Source organism: Oryctolagus cuniculus, chromosome 15 (assembly GCF_964237555.1).
Source record: "Oryctolagus cuniculus chromosome 15, mOryCun1.1, whole genome shotgun sequence".
Taxonomy (NCBI): Eukaryota; Metazoa; Chordata; class Mammalia; order Lagomorpha; family Leporidae; genus Oryctolagus; species Oryctolagus cuniculus.
In genome coordinates, this window is record NC_091446.1 from 8,838,391 (window position 1) to 8,859,105 (window position 20,715).

Here is a 20,715-nt window from a genome sequence, read left to right on the forward strand (position 1 = left end):
CTGAGACACCCTCCAGCTGGGCAAGACCCAAGTCATCAGACCCTTGCAACAGCTCCCAGACTGCAGCAAGGACAGGGCCGGCAACCACACAAGCAATGGTTCTCTGGCCTGCGACCACAGATGGCTGGAGAGCGTCAGGCCTTCCGGGTTCGTGAGGCACTGCCCGAGGTCTCTGTCTTGTCCTGGCTACCTCTGATGCCACCTGCTTCTCACGGTCCAGTCCAATCTCATCAATTTCCGCCAGAGCCGCTCCCAGGGCAGTTTTCCTGTCGTGGCCAGTGCCCCGTCTTCCTGAGTCCCGAGGGTAAGCGCTCCACTCTGGCTGGGGCCCTGGGCAACCGCCACAGCCTGATGCAGCTTCACCTCTCATCTCCTCCCTCCCGTCCACCGCGGCCCCTCGAGTCTGATCCTCGTGTCCTACATTCTGATTTGTTTCCACGTTTGTGGTTTGAGTTTTGGAGCTGAGGCACGTACACGTTGGCCTGAGAGGGTTCTGCCAACAGAACCGCTGCTTCCGTTCTCAGCATGGCTGGCTCTCGGTGGCTGGGGTGGGAGAAACAGAGAGAGCTGGTTGGGGGGCGGGGCTCCTGGAATGGGATCCCCAATGACACACACAGAACCTGAAGCTACTTCACTCAGCAGAAGCAGGTGCACCAGGGGAGGAAGGGATGAACGGCAGTGCTAACGGACAGGTCACGCTTCCCTGAACACTGCCCGGCCCTTCCTCCACCTCCCGCCCTTGCCCTCTGAGAAAGACGGGCTTCCTGGGCAGAATCCTTCTCCTTGGTACTCATTTCTAGCTGGAAATGGCTACTGTGGCCATCAGGGCTTCCCTCCCAGTCAGGGAAGGCAGGGCTAGAAGTAGCCTGAGGTTTTTCTTTTTCATTTTGTTTATATTTATTGATTTATTTTGAAAGAGTTGCAGGGAGAGGGAGAGGGGGGAAAAAGAGAGAGAGAGAGAGAGAGAGGGAGAGAGAGAGGGAGAGGGAAGGAGGGAGGGAGATCTTCCATTTGCTGGTTCACTCCCCAAATGGCCGCAACAGCTAACACTGGGCCAGGCTGAAGCCAGGAGCCAGGAGCTTCTTTTGGGTCTCCCACGTGCTCCCATGTGGCTGGCAGGTACCCAGGTACCTGGGCCATCACCTGCTGCTTTCCCAGGCCATTAGTAGGAAGCTGGATGGAAAAGTGGAACAGCCAGGGCAGGAACCGCACGGTGCCTGTGCGGGAAGCCAGCGTCATAGGCAGTGGCCTCACCTGCCACACCACAGTGCCGGCTCCTGGATTTTCCAAGGGCCCAGATGGCAAGGGGACGCACTGGCTTGGAGCTTCTCAAACTCTGATGTGCTGATAGGGTCACGCACACCTCTATAAACCATGGTTATAATGCAGAGGCGTGGCAGCCCTGGCGGGGCCTGAGAGCCTGCATATCTAACAAGTCCCTGTGGGCAGCTGAGGCTGTGGCGCTAGGGTTTGGGGCTCCAACAAGTTCCTGTGGGAGAAGCAAGGCACTGGGCACACCGCCCCGCTCCCAGGTGTCTTCCTGCTGCTCTGGTCTTTCTCCCTCGACACCCCACCTCTCTCCTGTACAGAATGAAGGCACCCCAGGCCCGAGATCTGGAGGAAGAAACACTGAAATCGAAAAACTCAGATCCTCTGTTTCAGTTTCACTCTTAGGCACTGGTCCTTCCTAAGCCAACCTTTCACAAGAAACACAGGAGGACGAGGGCCACTCACTCCAGATGCCCGGTTCAGCGGGTGAGCGCCCGGTGCTGTCTCTGTTCCTGCATCCCCAAAGCAGACGCACATTCCTGCCAGGGGCCCCTCCGCTGTGTCCCCTATCACTCAGACGCAAGGAAACACACGCTGTCGAAGGACTTGCACCTAGGCAGCAAGCCACACTCTCTGAACACGTTTTCCTAGCCTCTGTCTAGCCTGGAAGAAAGCACACATGTAGTGGAAAACCAGCCCCGGTTAGATCTCAGGGGAGAGCTGCAGGTGCAGCACGGCACACACATCTCCCTCCCTTTCCTTCAGAACCCAAATGTTAGGTGGATCTTCTGCGGGGAACGAAGAGCCACTCTACAGATGCTATCTAAGACATTCCAGGAGCGCAGCTCTGGGATGAGAAGCTTGCGGCGGTGCCTATGGGCCAACTCAACCGTGAAAACATTTGATAAGCAGCTTCAGTCACCATGTGTCCATTGAGCCTGAAGTTACAGCTGAACACCACCGTCCCCACAGCTCGAACCCCCTCAGGGAGACTGTATCCAAAAAGGCAACATGTTATTAACAGAGTGTCTCTAACAGACACTCCCCAGGGCAGTCACTGCGGTTGTTAACTCAGCTGGGCAAGAGGACAGGCTGTTCCGGACTGGCGAGGCCACTTTCCAATGGCCGAGGAGCTTGTCTTCCCAAACGGACAAAGGTCTGAGCCGTATGAGCTGCAGAGCTCAGGCCTACACTAAGTACCTGATGTCCACTCTACAGACTTTCAAACCACGGGCTACCATTGCTTTCTCCTGCTGAGGCGCGAGTCCTGCATGGCGGCCGCAGTTCTATGCACTGAACACTACTACACACGCACCAGAAGCATGGCAGGCCTACTCTGTATGGTTTGTGACATAAGAAAATAAAAAAACAAAACCCTCCATCGTGAGGGCCCCCACTGTACGACGATGCTTTTTCCAGCTGTGGGAACGAAGACAAACGAGGGGTGCACACCTGCTCCTAACGATGATTCCCTGCTGCAGGGCAGAAGCTGGAAACTGTGAGGCTTAGGACAGCATGACATCACCGCATGGGGCCAGGGCCTAAGACCAGGCACCGGTCCCCCGGAGGGAGCCCCCAGGCGGCCCCAGACCCCCTACAACACACAGACCAACCCCTGCTATATTTCAAACTACACATCAGCCACTGCTAAGAACCCACCGGTTACCACCCCCATCCCCGAGGCCCCAGAAACGCTCTCCTCTGCTTTGGGAAAGGGGAGCGGACCTCGGTGTGGCCTGACTGGCTGCAACGTGTCCCAGCCGGCAGACCTACTCAGCGAGCCCCATCCCTCTCAAGCAGCCTTGAGAGGTCACGGAGCCAACGCGAGCAGACACGGCAGTGCTAACCAACACTGGCCAGGGATAAAGGCCACTTCTGGCCACATCAGCTCTGTGGCTTAGAGAAAAGATCAGGTTCCGGGATGTGCGCACGGTCCATTATCGCCTCCACCAATGACAGGACGGTTCCGCTGCCCTGACTAATAACAGCCAGCGGCCTTGTCCTCCAGTGTGCACTGGAGAGTGAGTACATGGACCATGCTTGGGCTAACCGGCCTGGACATCCCCCCCCCCCACGAGCTCTGGGCCATCTGCCCAGCCACATAAGTGGCTGCCTGCACACTGGTCAGGCTCCGTGGGCACGGCGCTGCCACACTCTAAGGCTCTCCCTAGGAGGAGGCCCCAGCTCATGCCGGCTGCTCCCTTGCAGAAAATACCACCGTGGCAGGCAGGGGTGCAGAGGCAAGAAGCTGATGGCTCTGAGATGCCCCCAACCATGCACACCACTGCTAAACAATCCACACCAAATTCCGGGGGTCATTTCTACTCCCAACAGCGGCCCGGGGGGTGCCAGATGCTCATCCCAGACAAGACACGAAATGCCAGGAGTCGCAGCCATCAAGGAAAACCTCGCAAGGGTACCGAGGACCCCAGGCCCGCGCAGGCTCCAGGCTGCACAGGCATCGGTGGAGGCGACACTAACAAAGCCGGGGCTGCCTCGCCTCCTCCGGGGTGGGGGGAGGGGTCCGGGCGGAGCACTTACATTGCCTCGGAAACCTCCAGGCTCAGGTCGCTGGCTGGGGCTGGCTGCAGGGACTGCGACCCTCCCATCCTGGCTGCGCCCTGGCGTGCTGGCTAGCCGCGAGCGGGGCCAGCGTCGTGGCGCGATTCCTCCAGCCGGGAGCCCACGGCGGGCCGGCCGGTGGCCGGGGCTGCTGCACTGCAGAGGGGAGCGGCCGCGGGCATCCGTGGCGGCGGCAGCGCTGGGAGCTGCGGCGGGCGGCGGGCGGCCCGAGCCGGGCCCGGGGGGCGAGCGCCGCGGGAGGGTGCGCGCCTCCGAGAGCACGAGCGGAGCCGGGGCGCGCGCGATTGAGAGCCCAAGCGCCGGGGCGAGCGGATCTGCTCCCTCGAAGCCCCCGGCAGCCCAGCTCCTGCGTGTGACACGATGACGTCATCAGCACAGAGCAGCCCCGACGCCCGCACCTCCACAAAGCTCCGGAAACAGGGCGGGGGGTGGAGGGGTCGGCGTAGACCCTCCCTCTGCGCGCACCCCAAGCTCCAGTCCCTGCAGCCTCACCGGGACCGCCCGCATTGTGTGGCTTTGAAATGCAAATTCGCCGTGGCTGGGAAGAGGGACCCTGGCAGGGAGGGGCAGGGAGTTGCGATCGGGCGGGCTGACCCTTGGGAGAGAGTGGGGGTCTCCGCGCTGGCTCTGCCCCCTGCCAGGGGCAAGGAAATGGTTTCTCCCGCCTTGGACCAGGGGGATGCCTGGAGGATCAGGTACCCAGGCTGCCGATTGAGACCAGCGCCCTCTCCCACGGCCACTCTGCCTCCTTCAGGCCAAGGCCCTGGGGCCCCCTGACCTGACCGCCCCCCATCTTCCCTCCCAGGCTCTGTCGGGGCCAGGGCAGTCTGCAATGCCGCCTTTGGCCACCAGATGAGCTCTCCACAAAGACAAGCAAGCACAAGGCGCACCCTGAACAGAGGCCCAGGCCCCTCAAGCAGGAACAAGAGCATACAGGAGCAAGGGGGCACGCTACACATGGGCTGGCCCTGCAGCAGTGCCGGTGACACCCCACCACTGGGACCCCCATCCCCACTCCCATCAGCAGTCCTGGCTCCTGGCTGGCTCCAAACCCTGCTTGCTGAAGGCATGGAGAGAAAGGCTCCATTTGCGCAGGGGGTGTCAGAGCCCTGGAAAACAGACTGTCCCTCTTCTGAGCTCTCAATGCCAGGCCTAGAGTAGAATTCAAACCGATCCACTTCTGTGTAAGCTGAAGACGTCTACATTTTTCCAGCATTTCATCACCCATTGCGCAAAAAGCCTACAATGTATCTAAACTGTGGCCCCCCCAAAAATTAAGTTCAAAGTAAAACCACTCACAGTATTTAAAGATTTCCTGCAAACACATTGAGTGTTTTCTAAAACTGTGGCCAAGGATGCTGGGATGGGCACTTTGGGGACTGCCCCTCAGGACATCGGGGAAGTTCCAGGAGGTGCTGGTGGGCTGACTTTGCCCTGCTTGTATTTTAGTATCAGTGTCAAACAAAGCGGCAGGTCATCAGAATCGTTTCCCAGGAGCGACACCATGAAGTTTCTAGGAACCAGTGACAAGGTTCACTTTTCCACTTATATGAAAATAGCTAATGACTATGTCAGTCTCACAGGCAGGGTAACTGCCAGGGGGAGGGTGGCGTGATGGAGCCCGCTCTGGAAAGCACCTCCTGGGGAGGCTGTCACTCACTGTCTGTGCTGGGTGCCATTTAGTGGCAAGGATGCTGCAACCTGTCCATCCTGGGAGATGCGGGTTTGTGTGTTCAAAGATTTATTTGAAAGGCAGAGTTAACAGAGAGAGGGAGAGACAGAGTGAAAGAGAGAGAGAGAGAATCTTCCATCTACTGGTTCAGCCCCCAAATGGCCACAACCAAAGCCAAGATTCTGTAACTCCCTCTGGGTCTCCCACGTGGGTGGAAAACCGGCTCCCATGTGGGATGCTGATGTCACTAGTGGTAGCTTGACCTGCTGTACCACACCCCGGGGCCCTGGGCTGTGTGTCTTCGTCAGAAAACAGACTTCTTAGACTCTGGTCCAGGTTGAGAATGGTGGGGAGGAATCCAAACAATCCCACTACATGCAGCCAAAATCGCACAACAGTGACTTGGACCACAGAGTTTAAGAAACGTGACCCTTTCCTTGGGCACGTAGGGAATGGCCTTCAGGCAAGCCTGGCACCAGGAAAGTACATGGGGAACACGGAGGAACCACAGTTAGAACCCATCTGCCAACTTCGGTTTTGGTTTTTCTCCGTGACAGAACCAGCCACAGTGACCTTGCCCTTGCTGCAACGACAACAGGGCTTTGAAATGAGACGGGAGTTCCAATCCTGACTTCTCCATCAGCTGTGGCCCCGAGCAACATCTCCACCACACTCCTCCTCCATTTCCTCGGCTGACAAAACAGAAAAAGCACCTGCTTCGCAAGGGCCCTGGGGAAGTTAAGTCAAATACCAACCGTGCAAGTCTGGACCAGCATCCTCTGTATAAGAAACATGTTCCCCCAAGCAGACTGCCACAGAGGAAAGCGCTGGCGGCCTTGAAATGCGTGTACTCTGATTCCCGACAAGCACACCTCCACCCCCCAGTTCACCTGCTGATCCCCATGGGAGGAGGGGCCCCTGGGAGGGCTCAAGGGTTAAGCAATGAGGGTCCCTTTGTCATGGGGTTAACGCCCTTATAAAGAAAGAGACACGAGATCTCTCATTCTCCTCTCTCTCTGCCCTGTGAGGCTACTGAAGAAAGCACCACCTGCAATGGGGCTATCACCAGGACCCAAGCACACTGGCACCCTGGTCTCAGACCTGCAGCTTCCGGGCCTATGCCGTCCGCTCACGGCATCCTGCCCAGCAGCCCCGACTGAGACAGGAGCGCAGGATGCATCCACAGTACCAAGAACAGTACCGACGAGGGAACGGCAGAGGAACTCCTAAAAGGCAAACCAGGGAAACCGCAACAGATGCACAGCCACCCTGGGTTGCCATCAGCCTCACCTGGGTTGCCATCAGCCTCCGGGACTGCTATTAGCACATGGCCAGGCCAGCCTGTTTTGCCTCCTCCACTTCCTCTCTCCTTCCTCACTTCCAAATCGTCCCACAGAGGTTAAGTCACACATTGGTATGCTAAGAAAGCACGGGGGGAATTCCTCCCTTGGAGCCCCCCACTCCTGACTGCTGCAGCAAGAGGCTTCTCATTTAAATAAATCTTGCTTTATCCACTGTCCCTGTCCATGCAGAAATTCTTCTTCAATAGGAGATAAGAACCAAGATTGCGTTCATCGTCCAGTAATCCCACCTCTGATCCAGCTCCCTGCTCAGGACTGGAAAAGGCAGCAGAAGATGGCCCATGTGTTTGAGCCCCTGCCACTCACTTGGGAGGCCTTGATGAACCTCCTGGCTCCTGGCTTCAGCCTGACTCAGCACTGGCTGTTGCAGCCATCTGGGGAGTGAACCAGAGGACAGAAGATCTGTCTCTCCCTCTCTCTGTAACTGACTTCCTTTTTTATTTTATAGATTTATTTATTTGAAAGTCAGAGTTCAGTGAAAGAGGGAGAAACAGAGAGAGAGAGAGAGAGATCTTCCATCTACTGGTTCACTCCCCAAATGACTGCAATGACCAAGGCTGGGCCAGGCCAAAGCCAGGAGTGGGCCCATGTGGGCACAGGGGCCCAAGCATTTGGGCCATTTTCAGCTGCTCTCCGAGTCCATTAGCAGGGAGCTGGATCAGAAGTGGAGCAGCCGGGATACAAATTGGCGCCCACATGGGAAACCGGCACTGCACGCTGAACCTTAATCTACCACGCCACAGCTCTGGCTGCTGTCACTGACTTTCAGATAAATAATTAAATCTTTAACCCCCCCCCCCCAAAATTACCCCACAAAAACAGAAGGAAAAAAGAAAGCACAGATCCCACCTAAATGCACAGGCGGACTTTGGTATCCATAGGTTCTGTACCAACAGATTCAACTGACGGCAGATCAAAAATGCTCACAAAATAAACTGCACGGGGCACTGAACACATCCAGACTTTTTTTCTTGCTCTGATTCTGTAAACAGTAAGGAATAACAACTATGTACGCTGTGCTAGGCACCATGGGTAATGGAGAGACGATGTCAAGTGCACAGGAGGGTGTGCTGCATGCAAACACGGCACCTGAGCAACCTGGGACGTCGGTATCTGTGGGGAGGCCTGGGACCAGTTCTCTGTGGATACCAGAGGGCAGCTAAGTAACGTGCAAGCAGTTGGCACGCCAGTCACTCAGTCCCTCGTTTATTCTTCACTGCAAGTTGAGGGTACAGGGCCCAGCAACACCAATTACCCAGGAAAGGCACTGGGACAGTGACTTGTGTTCTGCTTGCCACCAACCTTCTGGGAGGGGTGGCACTCACAAGTCTGACTTCTCCCTTCTTCACCATCGCCCATGCCGAGCCCACAGCTTCCTGGCCACTGTGTGAGGGACAGAAGCCTGCAAAGCAGAGATGTCCCCTCTGGATCAAACTGGTGATGTCCGCCACCACTAAGCACGGCCCTAATGAGACCCTGAACTCAGACAGCCCTTCCGCAGGCTTTTGGACCATACTGCACATGTTCTAGGGTCTGGAAGGCAGGCTCAGCCCTCACAGACGCCTCCAAGACACTCTAAAAACCTGGTAAGTCCAGGAAGCCACCCATCATCTCTCTTTTTTTTTTTTTTAATATTTATTTATTTGAAAGACAGAGTTACAAAGACAGAAGGAGAGAGAGAGCGAGAGAGACAGCGAGTGTGCGAGCAAGCGAGCTGGTTCACTCCCCAAATGACTGTGACACCCAGGGCTGGGCCAGGCCAAACTCAGGAGCCAGGAGCTTCGTCTGGGTCTCCCACATGGGTGCAGGGGCCCAAGGACGTGGGCCATCTTCCACTGCTTTCCCAAGTGGGTTAGCAAGGAGCTGGATCATAAGTGAACCGGCCAGGACTTGAACAGGTGCCCATATGGGATGCTGGCATTGCAGGCAGCAGCTTCATCTGCTACAACACACCTTGCACCCACTATTTCTAAATAATTAGCAATTCAACATATATTAATGCACCTGCTAAAGGCCTGGCCTATAAATGGAGAATTGGATGATTTACTTCATATCAGAAAGATCTGCAAACTTGACAAATCCTTGTAACCCAGAGGTAAACTGATCCACAGAAAAAAAACAGTGAGTACCACTGATACCCAAAGGAAAACAAACCTGAGGGGCTGGCAGTGTGGTGCAGTGGGTTAAGCCATTGCTTGCGATGCCAGCATCCCATATCAAGTGCTGGTTTGAGTGCCGGCTGCTACACTTGGATCCGACTCCCTGCTACTGCTCCCGGGAAAGCAGCAGAAGATGGCCCACGGACACAAGACCCTGTGACCCATATTGGAGACCAGGATGGAGTTCCTGGCTCTTGGCTTCAGCCTGGCCCAGTGCAGGCTATTGCAGTCATGTGAGAAGTAAACCAGTAGATGGAAGATCTTTCTCTCTCTGTCTCTCCCTTTCTTTCTCTAATAAAAAGTTTTTAAGCAGAAAGAAAAACAAACTGCAGCAGCTCCACCTCTGGCTCAGGGAAGTCCTGTTGCCATGGCAGCAAGACTCTCCAAATATCACCAAAGGCCCCAGCAACGCTAACGAGCAGAAGCACACCACTAAAGGAAAGTGGGTCAGGCCATCCCCGACCAGCCCATGTGGAGAACGCTGAGAATGTAAATACAGATGGAGCCCAGCCTGGGGCGCGCCTGTTCCTTCCGGCCCTGGGTCTTCTCCAGCACACGCTGCACCCCGGTGGGAATCGGGGGAGGCAGGGCAAAGCCCCGTGGATGAGGCCCGCCTGTGGACAGGTTCCGGCTCTGACCACTCCTACCTCGGCCCTCCCCTCAGAGCCCTAGGAGCCCAGTCCTCGTCCTGCCACACTGTACCAGCACTTCCTGAATGTTCCAGCACCTCACCGCGCCTAGAATCAGAACTGGGACGCTGTGTGGCCGAGTACAGCAGCCACAGGTGCACAGGTGCCTGCGACCCGCACAGCAGAGCAGTGGACAGGGAGAGCCCCTGATGCTAATGGGCTCCCTCCATCTAAGCTGAGCCGGGCCCCTCGTCCTGGGCTTTGGGAGGCAGCTTTCCTGTCACTCAGCCTTGCTCTGAAAGCTCCAAAGGTGTCCTCTGTCCTCACAAAGAAAGTCCCAGTTGTGCCTCCCGCTTTGACCCTGTCACTCTTATCACGCATGTAAGTCTTTGCCGTGACCTCACGGCTCTCTGTTTCTCCACCATGGCCCAGCTCCTGGGGTGGGGGAGAGGGGTCTGCTCCACGGCCAGCCACAGCCTTCTGTCCACCACCACAGAAGTTGCTTGGGTTAAAGCACTGGAGAGCCTGGGCTCAGTCCTGCCTACTCCACTTCCAGTGCACCCTGGGAGGCAGCAGGTGATGGCTCAAGTCCTTGGGTCCCTGCCACCCAGACAGGAGACCCTGGCTTCAGCCTGGCCCAGCCCTGGCTGTTGCATGCATTTGGGGAGTGAGCAAGCAGACAAACGATCTCTATTTGTCTCTATCTCTGCTTCTCCGCCTTACAAATAAAATGAAAATAAAGAAAAATAAAAGAATTCAGTATACAGGGTTTGATTTTGAAAGGGAGGAAGAGAATAAAGGATGAAAGGAGGGAGAGAGGAAGGGAGGGGGGAGGGAAGGAGAGGAGGGGGAAAGAGAGGGAGGGAAGCCACCAGTCCCGAATGCTCCAGGACTGTGATGAAACCGAGTGATGAGAGCCCGTGCCACATATGAAAAAGAAATCAGTAACAAACACCACAGCCAAGAAAACTAAGACCCTCAAAAGGATTCTTTCTTTACCAAATTAATCTGCACTTTTGAGATGCAAATGCCAGGAGACATTCTTGAGATTGCTTTGTAGAAAATATATCCTACCTAAAAAAAAAAAGAAAGAAAGAAAAAGAAAATATATACCCTACCTAATGTCAAAAAGGTCTTAAACTCACAATTCAAGACAGCAAAATTAAATCTGAGTGGGAAGGAGGGGAAGAGCCCGGGGTGGGGGTGGAGAGTGTGCGTGTGTGTGCGCACACGTGTGTGCGTGCGCCAGGAAGAGCTGACTAGCCCTGGCTGCAGCAGGCTGCCATGGCTCCATGTTTCTCAACAGCCAAAGCAAAGAGGGCAACAGCCATGATTCTTAAAATCCAGCAGGTGCAAGCCAAGGCGCTTTCGGGACGAAGCAGCGTCTCCTCTGCCCCCCACGCTCACGTGCTCTCACAGGCTCTGGCCAGGGGAGTGTGAGTAGGTGGTGAACATCGCCTTCCACAACATCCCCCCATGCAGCACTGGATTTCCTGTGGCTACTTCAGCCAGCCCTTCAGAGCACTGGGCTGGGCTCCCCCCAGCAATCTGCAGTGTCAGAACACTGCCAAGTTCCTGGGGCTGTATTTGTGTATTTCTATCCTGCTGGGAGGGTGCACACCATCCTTGTTTCCACCACACAAGGGTGTACGTGGGGAAAGCAGCGGCAGGCCTGTGTTGATCAGGAACACCAGGTACAGTGAACAATGCCATAGGGATGGATCCAGAAAGTGTGGCATTCACACACAGTGGAATTGTGCTTGGCCATAAAAAAGAATGAAGTCATGACATCTGCAGCAAAATGGATGCAACTGGAGATGGTGATGCTAAGTTAAATAAGCCAGCCACACAAAGACAGATACCATATGTCCTCCTCCCTGTGTGGAGCTCACTGAATGATTGATGTGAAGTCAGCATAGTGATGATCACAGGCCGGGGAGGGTGGGGGAGGGGAGGGGTACAAGGAAATTGGATAACAGGCACCAAAACACAATCAGACAAAGGTGACCAGTTTGGGACCGGGATTGTGGCACAGTGGGTGAAGCTGCTGCCTGTGACACCCATATGGACACTGGTTCAAGTCTCAGCTGCTCCACTTCCGATCCAGCTCCCTGCTAATGCACCTGGGAAAGCAGCAGCAGATGACCAAGTGCTTGGGCCCCAGCACCCACTTGGGAGACCCGGGTGAAGCTCCTGGCCCCAGGCTTCTGTCTGGACCAGCCCTAGATGTTACGGGCATTTGGGGAGTGGGCCAGCAGATGGGAGATCTCTCTCTCTCGGCAACTCTGCCTTTCAAATAAATAAATCATGGAAAAGAAGGAGAGTGACAAGTTCTAGGGCTCCACAGCAGGGTGGGGTGGCCAGAGTTCACCACAATGTTCTATATTCTGTGTAAGGACCTGGCAGCGAGGAGCGGGCAAAGGATGAGACAGAGCAAGGCTGTGTGTCTGGTTGGTCGGTCTGTCCTGTGCATACGTGCCGAATGACCACACTGTGCGCCCCAGGAAATGGACAAGTAGTACATGTCCACCAAAGCTGTTACATTAAAGACATAAACAAGAACAAACAGAAAACGCCGCTCACAGACTCAGACACTATCAAGTCTGTCAGTCTATTGTACTGTCAGTGCGGATAGGCAATGCCCCTGAGCCCACAGCCTGGGCAGAAGACGCAAAATGTCGTGAAGTCTGGGAAAGCTGTCCTGGCCAGTCCTCAAAACCCACCTGCAGCCACTGAGGAATGGCAGCCGGCAGAGTCCGGCCTGTGAGCAACTGGAGGGGAACCCGGCCAGCAGGGGCCGGAAGATGGCAACAAGAGAACCAGGAGACGCCTTCAGGACCACAGCTGCGTGAACTGAGAGTCGGGTGCGAAGCGGGAAACCTGCAACCTTGAAATTCGGCAGGAAAATCCAACTAGGATTCCTTCTCCAGTGAAGCACTTAGTTATCCTTAAAGTCTGCACTTGGTTAAATACAAGAATCGTTTTCATAATTTTTCATTGTTTTCAAGGTAAAGTCTCAAACTGCTATTAACCATAAACTTCTGGTTCACCCAGTGGATTAACTCTAAGTGGCCCCTCTCAGATACCCACTTTCTTCAGAGAAGCTGCAGTTCCCCACCCCTGCGCTCCCCACTCCACCCCATCCCACCAGCAAGAACAGACAGGGGCCCCACGATGGACATTCAGCCCAGGAAAAGCCCAGCCTCTGGAGCTCAGGCTCGGCCCTGCCAAGTCAAGCTTCCCTCCACACCTGGGGCCAGAGAACCGACGGACTCACCTGGGCCAGGTAACTGCTCCTGCCCGGGACCAAACACATAGGCAGAGCCCTGCATGGTTCTGCTTAGGGAGCGACTTCTAGGGCAGCAGGAGGTTCCGTGAGCTCTGGGAACGCGGGGTGCTCTGGTTCGGAGAGCTGCTGTCTTCCCCGAGTGGCTCCCTCTAGAGCCTGGACTTGCTGGCTTCGCAGCCTACTTTGTACCGGGAACAAAAGGCCCTTTAAGGTGAACGTCCAGGAGGAAACAGACAGGAGCTCCCAGCAGCTGGAAGCCACAGCCAAGATGGCTTCTGAAGCCAGACTGGACAAACAGGTTGGGAAGGGCCGGCCCCGCCCAAGGGAGTGTGTGTGTGTGTGTGTGTATTGGGGGGCCTCCACAGGGTCCCCAGGAGGAGGAGAGGAGGGCTTCTAAGACAAAAAATGCAAAACAGCCGATCAGAAGCTCCCAATCTCTCCTCTTCGAGTCCAGCAGATACAAGGGACACTTGGCACTGTCCCTGCGCTGTAGGCCCAGCCCCCGCTGGCTGTTCCAAGGTAGATTTCTTTGGAGGAGCTGATGCAAACCCTGCCCTGCTCATGAGAGGAGCAGGGAAAACCAACCAGGTGCCGAGGCCCCCAACTAATCCCCCAAGGACGCATGAAGGAGCAGAAATCCAACCGCAGGCTGACAGAGCCGCAGGGCTGGTAGAATGAGCGACTGATTTGTCAGCGCGGGATGTGTGTGTGCACGCTGGCAGCTTTGGGATCCGCAAGGAGAGAAGGCCTACACTTCCGGGAGTGGAGAGTCCCTACCCCCACTTCCGGGGAAGGAAAGTCCTTGTCAAGGTCCCCACAGGTGCCTAAAGGTCAACCAATGAGGATCAGACCTGCCTCGACCTTTAATCCCCATGCGCTGTATCTATAAAAGGAGCCCTCCCAACCTCTGACGCACGACTTCCCCGGGCCCCGCTCTGTTGGGACCAGGGAACCTCGCCCGGGAGCGGATTCCCAATAAAAGTTTGTGAATTAATTGATTCATCTGCCCGGGAAGATTTGTTACGCATTGGATACCTTCCACATGTGAGCTCCCAAGCCCTAAAAAGCCCCTCTCTTGCCATAGCCACGAGGCCCATCTCCGTCACTCCACCTGACACCAGGCTTGGAACCGTGTCTGAGGGTCGGCACTGCTGTTCCTGCAGGAAGAGGTTTGTACACGTGACGTCCTGCGACACCAGGCTGGGCCCAGTCCTCCTCATCTCGCTGCCGGTAAGGAAATGCTGCCAGCGTCACGGCTGCAGGTGTGACCAGGTTTTCTAAAAGCCTGCAGAGGCTGGCTCCTTGTAACTTGGGTACAAAACAAATATCCGTTGTTTACCTGTTGTATGTCTGAACCAGGAATCCAGGGAAACAGGGAATCCCTACTCCACTCGGACATGTCCGCTCTACAGCGACTGCCGGCCTGGGGGTCACCCGGGGGTGTGGGCCGATGCGGCACAGGTCAGCTCCTGTGGCTAGCAGCAGCAAGGTCAGCTCAAGGAGGGAGCTTGGCTCCATGTCGGGCACGTGGGAGGCCCTTGGCAACCATGTGGACATGTGGATGGACACGTGGGCAGACATGTGGATATGCAGATGGACATGTGGGTAGACATGTGGATGGGCATGTGGACATGCAGGTGGACACACACATGGGCAGACATGTGGATGGACATGTGAACATGCAGGTGGAATGTGGATGGAAACATGGGCAGACATGTGGATGGACATGCGGACATGCAGGTAGACATGTGAGTGGACATGTAGATGGACACGTGGACAGACAAGTGGGCAGACATGTGGGTGGATGGGTGGACATGTAGATGGACACGTGAGTGGGCACACATGTGGGTGGACATGCACGTAGATATGTGGGCAGACATGTGGATGGATGGGTGGACATGTAGATGGACACGTGAGTGGACAGATACGTGGACAGACATGTGGACGGACATGTGGACGGACATGGGGACATGCAGGTGGACACATGGTGGACAGACACGTGGGCAGACATGTGGATAGACATGTGAACATGCAGGTGGACATGTGAGTGGACATGTAGATGGACATGTGGACAAGTGGGCAGACATGTGGATGGACGGGTGGACATGTGGATGGACACGTGAGTGGACAGATATGTGGGCAGACATGTGGGTGGACATGTGGACATGCGTGTAGACACAGGTGGGCAGATCCGTACTTGCAGACACAGAACAGCAGCAAACACGTTCCAACCCAGCCCGGAGTTTGGAAAACTCTGGAGCTGTGAGGAGGCCCTGGGCATCCCCGGCAGAGCCCAACGACAACGCCCCCTAGTGGCAGGTCTGTTATGTTTTTGTGATTTGGGGGAGGAGAGAAGGGTGGATGTTTGGCAAAAAGCTTTGAGTCAAGTCCTCTTCCTCAGACACCCACATCAGAATCAATGGCTAGGGGAAACCTTTCACTCACCTGAACCTTTAAACTGACCCTGAGAAGTTACCTGGCCCCTCTGTGCCTCAGTTTTCTGACCTGTGCAATGGAAGTAGTAGGAGGGGCTCCCCCAGCATGCAGCTGTCACGGGGTTTAAATGAGAGCACACATACAAGCCCTTGGCACAGCAGATCCAGGCCTGCACACACGCACCGCCCGTCAGCAGCAGCTGTTCTGTGAGACAGCGAGTCACCTCGACCAGGGCAGGACTCCACGTCCCTGCCTCACTGACACTACGCCCAGAGCTCCCCGGTCAGGCAAGGGTCTGCTGAGGTGACCCAACCCAGAGAGCTCCCACCACAGCTGTGCCCTTGGAGCTCATGACCTCAGCCGCTGGGTCTCAGCTTTCCCATCCATAAAATGGACACAACAAAAGCCCTGCCTGGCAAGGCTGCCATGGACATTAAAGGAGATGAAGGTATATCTAAAGCAACAAGCTCCACCTTGCCCTTGACCTCTGGCCTCTCGTCTCCATCCACCCTCCTCCCCGCCATCAGAGACATTCTCCCAAGCGAAAGCCCATGCTGACTCTCTCCTGCTTGAACAGAGAGACGCATTTCCTCTGGCCCCAGCAAACTCCGGGTCTGGCCGCAGGGCCCCCCTGAATCGGACAGTCGCCTGCCAGCCTGCTGCTCTGCCCCCCGCTTCTCCCTGGCCTGCTGTCGGCAGCTGCTGGGCCACTCGTGCCCCGAGCCTTGGCTCTTCTTCCCGCCTCGGCAGACACCTGCGCCTGCTGCCAACCCCAGTGGAGACGCTGGCTCCTCTGGGAGCCTCCCCAGCTTCCCCAGACAGGGTCAGCTGCTCTCGTCTCTGGAGTCTTTTGTTCTCAGCTCCACGTGGCGCTGTGCCGTGCCTGCCTCCTCACCCCAGCACCACTGAAAGCCAGGGGGAGCCAGCGTTGTTCACATGCCTCTACCTGTGGAGCACTGAGCTGGGTCCTTCTTACACACTTACTCCTCACATCCAGCCCAAGAGGCGAGCACCGCTGGCCGCAACTCAAAGGTGAGTACACTAAGGTCCAGAGTGGTCGAGTAGCTCATCCAAGGTCACACAGCTCATAAATGCCTCTTCCCCTGCACCACCTCAAGCATGGGTGTGCCACAGACTCAACTCAGAATGCACCTGCTGCGTGCCTGGGAGGTCGGATGACAGAGGGATGCGTGGATGACGGACAGATCTGCCAACAACCAGAGGGAAGCACCAGGGAGCTCTGTGCGACTCCACTTAGACGCCGGCTCTCCTCGCTCCCCAGCCCTGACAGCAGCAGCCTGGGGCTTCACCCCGGGAGCCAAAGGATTGAGAAACTGACTCGCCAACAAAAGGCGTGGCACCCAGGCAGGGCGGGGTCCTGTGCCGAGAACATCCCGTCCGCGGAGCCCTCCCGTGGCCTGCGGGCCTGTTCCCCCACCTCCTCAGGGCAGTCTGTGGCCAGGCCCGCTCCTGGCAACCCCTGCTTTCTGCTCACGGGCAAGCACTTGGCTGGAAGAAAAGCGGCCTCCTCGAGTGCAGGAGCCTGAAATTAGAGCGGCGGCGCCACCCGCAGGCAGCCATGGTCTCAGCTGCCCCGTTCAGGACAAGAAGGGCTGGGCCCCTCACTGCCCTGGGACCTTCCAGCCCCACCCTCGTGACTGCTCCAAGCCCCATCGCGCCATCTGCTTCTCCCTGAGTGCTCTTGGGGCTGGGTTCCCTTCCAGGCTGCTCAGGGGTGGTGGGACTCCAGCCCAGGGGGGGTCACGGGGCAGGAGTTCTGCAGTATGGCCCAGCTGTGCTCCGTGAGCCGGGCCAGAGAGACCCCGGGCAGCCAGCTCCCCTCCCCGTCCCCCTGGAAGAGGGAGAGCCGGCAGAGCCGGGATCCCGAGCCACGGCCTCTCCCACGCCTGCTCCTCCAGCCCGAGCAGGCCACCTGCCACTGACTGTCTCAGGAGAGGTGCAACCAACAGCCTCCCTCTGCTGGGAGCTCCCAGGCACACGCTAGCCCCAGCGGGGGAAACCGAGACCCAGCACACAGCAGGTCCAGCACACAGCAGGCTGCTCAGCCGCTGCCTCAGCGCTGGCTCACGTTCAGAGAGAGCCCAGGTCCGACCATGTGCACTGGTCGCACTGCATGGCAGGTTCATGTCCCATGTGCCCCAGAACAGGCCCTCAGGGGAGGGGAATGATGGGCACGTGGCTGCCAGGGCGGGGGCAGCACACCGTGGTCTCCAGGCCCTGCCACCCACCCCCTCCCTGATGAGTCTCACATACAGACCCCACCCACCAGACCAACTGCTGAGCTGGGGCAGGGGTTCACACCGTGGACTTGGGGGTACAGAGGACGGGGAGAAGCAGACTGCCCTCTCCCATCTGCCTGGGCAGAGTTCTCAAAGATCAGAGCGGCGCTGGCAGAGAGAAGGGAGCGAGAGGGGCAGGAGACCTCAGAGGGGTGGGGATTCGGCATGGGAAAGCCTACAGAGCCAAGTCACATCCCCCCACCTCCGGCGTCAGCCTCAGGGGACAGGCCTCCGCCCTGCAAGAGGCTCCGCCGCTCGGCCCAGCTCCTTGCACCGGGAGTGGCCAGCAGCCCCTGGCCCGCTGTCCCCAGCAGGGAGAGGGGAAGGTCAGCTCTGAGCGGGCCAGTGCCTGCTTGAGCTCACACCCTGCCCAGCCCTGGTGCCAGCAATCAGGCTCATCACCAGCCCCGAGGGCCACTGCGGCTGCCTTGGCGTGGGTGAGGCTGGAAACTCTGACTCCCTCTTTGCAGCTCTGAGAACGGCTCGGCTTGGGATGGTCGAGGCCGTGGACGGCCGTGCTGGAGGAGGGGGAAGCCGGGCAGAGGCCGGCTGGGCAGACGTGCCCCTCCTCCCAGGACGAGGGTGGGACGCAGGCACTCGAGCTCTCCCCTGCTGGTGGCCTCTGCTTTCTCCCTCCCAAAGTCACATCTGTTCTCTCCAGGCCTAATGACTTCCAAAGGGCATGGGGGAAGGGCAGTGAGCAAAGTCCTGGAGCAGAGCCATTTGCTCTGGGAAGGGGACTGTGTGGTCACTCCCACGGCGGCCAGGAGGAGCAGAGGCAGCAGGAAGTGGCCCAGCAAGTTCGGAGAACAGAGCGGCTGTGCTCAGAACAAGGTGCGCCCTGGGTGTCTCCCGCCCTGCCACTCCCCTGCAAGCTGAACGTGGGAAGTTGAAGCCACAGCTTCGTGTCTGCTCTCGCAGAAGCCTCGCTGCGGGGTGAGGGGTGGCTCTGCACAGCAGGACCACCAAGGACCTCAGACGCTGGCCCAGGCCAAGCGCACGGTGACCTCTGTGTGACAGCAACGTGCACCTGTGCGTTTGTGAAGCTTTGCCGTGAGAACCTCCAGAAATGACAGCCCCGAGAGAGGAGAAAGTGGAAGCCGCATTCGAGGCCACGGAAGTCCCCCCGGCCCTGCGCTGGCTGGGCACAGGGTCCTGTCCATCAGCGGGCCACACCCGATGATGTCACTGGCCTGCCTCAGGGCCTCGGGACACTGTAGAAAGCAAGCCCAGAGAGCCAATGGCCAGCGCAGCAGCAGCCCGAGCGACACAGTGGCAGTGACCGCACGCAGGAGCCCACGCCGACGTGAGTGAATGATGGAATAAATGAATGCGTGGAGAGGAGACGGATCCCGCGTACAGAAGGTGCAGGGGCTGCTCCCAGAGAGAAGGGGGTGGGAGTCCCTGGCGCCTCCGCACTCCGCGTGGGCTACACCGTGACCTCCGCACCAAGACTGCACTGGGAAAGGAGTGGGCAGGGACTGGGCAGTGGAGAGACCGCAAACGCGACCTCACCAAGCAGCCGAGGCCAACGTCGACATCACAGCCTCGGCGACGGCACATGCGCACCCGGCAACAGGATGAGCATGGCGCTCTATCTGTGATCTTCCCCCACCCCCACCCCAAATCCCGGTCTAATCATGGGACACTCTCATCAAATTCCAACAGTGGGGCACCCTACCAAACACCGGACCCCTCTCCTCAAAACCACCACGGCCATCACGAGGGAAGTCTGAGAAATCGCCAAGAGGAACCTGTGCGGACTGCAGGCACGGTGCTGGCCCGGCCGGCGTCCTGGAATGGGAGCAGGGCATGAGGGGAACCATGGAAATCCAAATAAACCAGGATGTCTGTGAAAATAATGCATCACCATTGGGTCACTGAACACCCCACATCACTCACATTGCTCAGATGCTAACAGAGGGACGAGCATTGTGGCACAGTGGGTTAAGCCACCACCTGCAATGCTGGCATCCCATATGGGTGCTGGTTCAAGACCCGGCTGCTCCACTTCTGATCCAGCTCCCTAATGTGCCTGGGAAAGCAGCAGAAGACGGCCAAAGTGTCTGGGCCCCTGCACCCAGGTGGGAGACCCAGACAGAGTTCCAGGCTCCTGGCTCCTAGCTTTTGGCTTTGGCCTGGCCCAGCCCAGACATTGCGGCATTTGGGGAATGAAGCAGTGGATGGAAGATCTTTCTCTCTCTCTCTGTCTTTCCCTCCATCTCTATAACTCTGACTTTCAAATAAATAAATCTTTTTGTTTTAAAAAAGAAGCTAATAGAGGAACTACAGGCTTAGATAAATGGAGAATCTCAGTATTTTCTTAATGATTTTCTGTAAATCTATATTCTTCTCTTAGAAGGGCCTATTATGAAGAGAAAAAAAAAAAAAAAAACCCTACCAAAGGAAACAGCAGATGAAGCCCCCAGTCCTCACCATGGCTACCATGTGCGCCTGCCTGGCTGGCCCATGGGGCGACCCCTGCTGCCAATCCTCACCACCGTGCAGGCCCCCGACACAGAGCCCACTGCCCTGTCTCCCTGAAACCCTGGGGTCAAGGAGTCCAGGGCAATGTAGTTTGCAGGCAAACAGAAGCAAAATGGCAATGCAGGGCCCCGTTTTTTTTTTTTTTTTTAAAGATTTACTTAATTATTTGAAAGGCAGAGCTACAGAGAGGCAGAAGCAGAGAAGGAGAGGTCTTCCATCTGCTGGTCACTCCCCAAATGGCCGCAAAGGCTGGAGCTGGGCCAGTCTGAAGCCAGGAGCCAGGAGCTTCATTCAGGTCTCTGATGCAGGTGCAGGGGCCCAAACACTTGGGGCATCTGGTACTGCTTTCCCAGGCCATAGCAGAGAGCTGGATCGGAAGTGGCCTGCCCGTGAGGCCACCCCCACTGACAGTCTACACCATGGCCACCGTGCGCACCTGCCTGGCCTGCCCGTGAGGCCACCCCCACTGATAGTCTTCACCACGGTCACCGTGTGTGCCTGCCTGGCCGCCCACGGGGCCACCCCTACTG

The 20,715-nt window shown here is 57.1% G+C and overlaps 1 protein-coding gene across 25 annotated transcripts in view; it reads right to left on the reverse strand.

Annotated features, from left to right (window-relative positions):
- The window catches only part of TACC2 (transforming acidic coiled-coil containing protein 2), a 208,012-nt gene that overhangs the window by 72,122 nt on the left and 115,175 nt on the right, over positions 1–20,715 (reverse strand). For 2 of the 25 annotated variants that reach the window (XM_051824278.2, XM_051824277.2), the window contains exon 1: positions 3,811–4,000. The exons of 21 other annotated variants lie outside the window; for them this stretch is intronic. In XM_051824278.2, coding sequence (XP_051680238.2) covers positions 3,811–3,878 — 68 coding nt within the window. In that variant the 5' untranslated portion in view covers positions 3,879–4,000. Of the gene's footprint in view, positions 1–3,810; positions 4,003–20,715 lie in introns of those variants that run through there. 2 more of the 25 variants (XM_051824276.2, XM_051824279.2) reach the window with 2 other exon arrangements.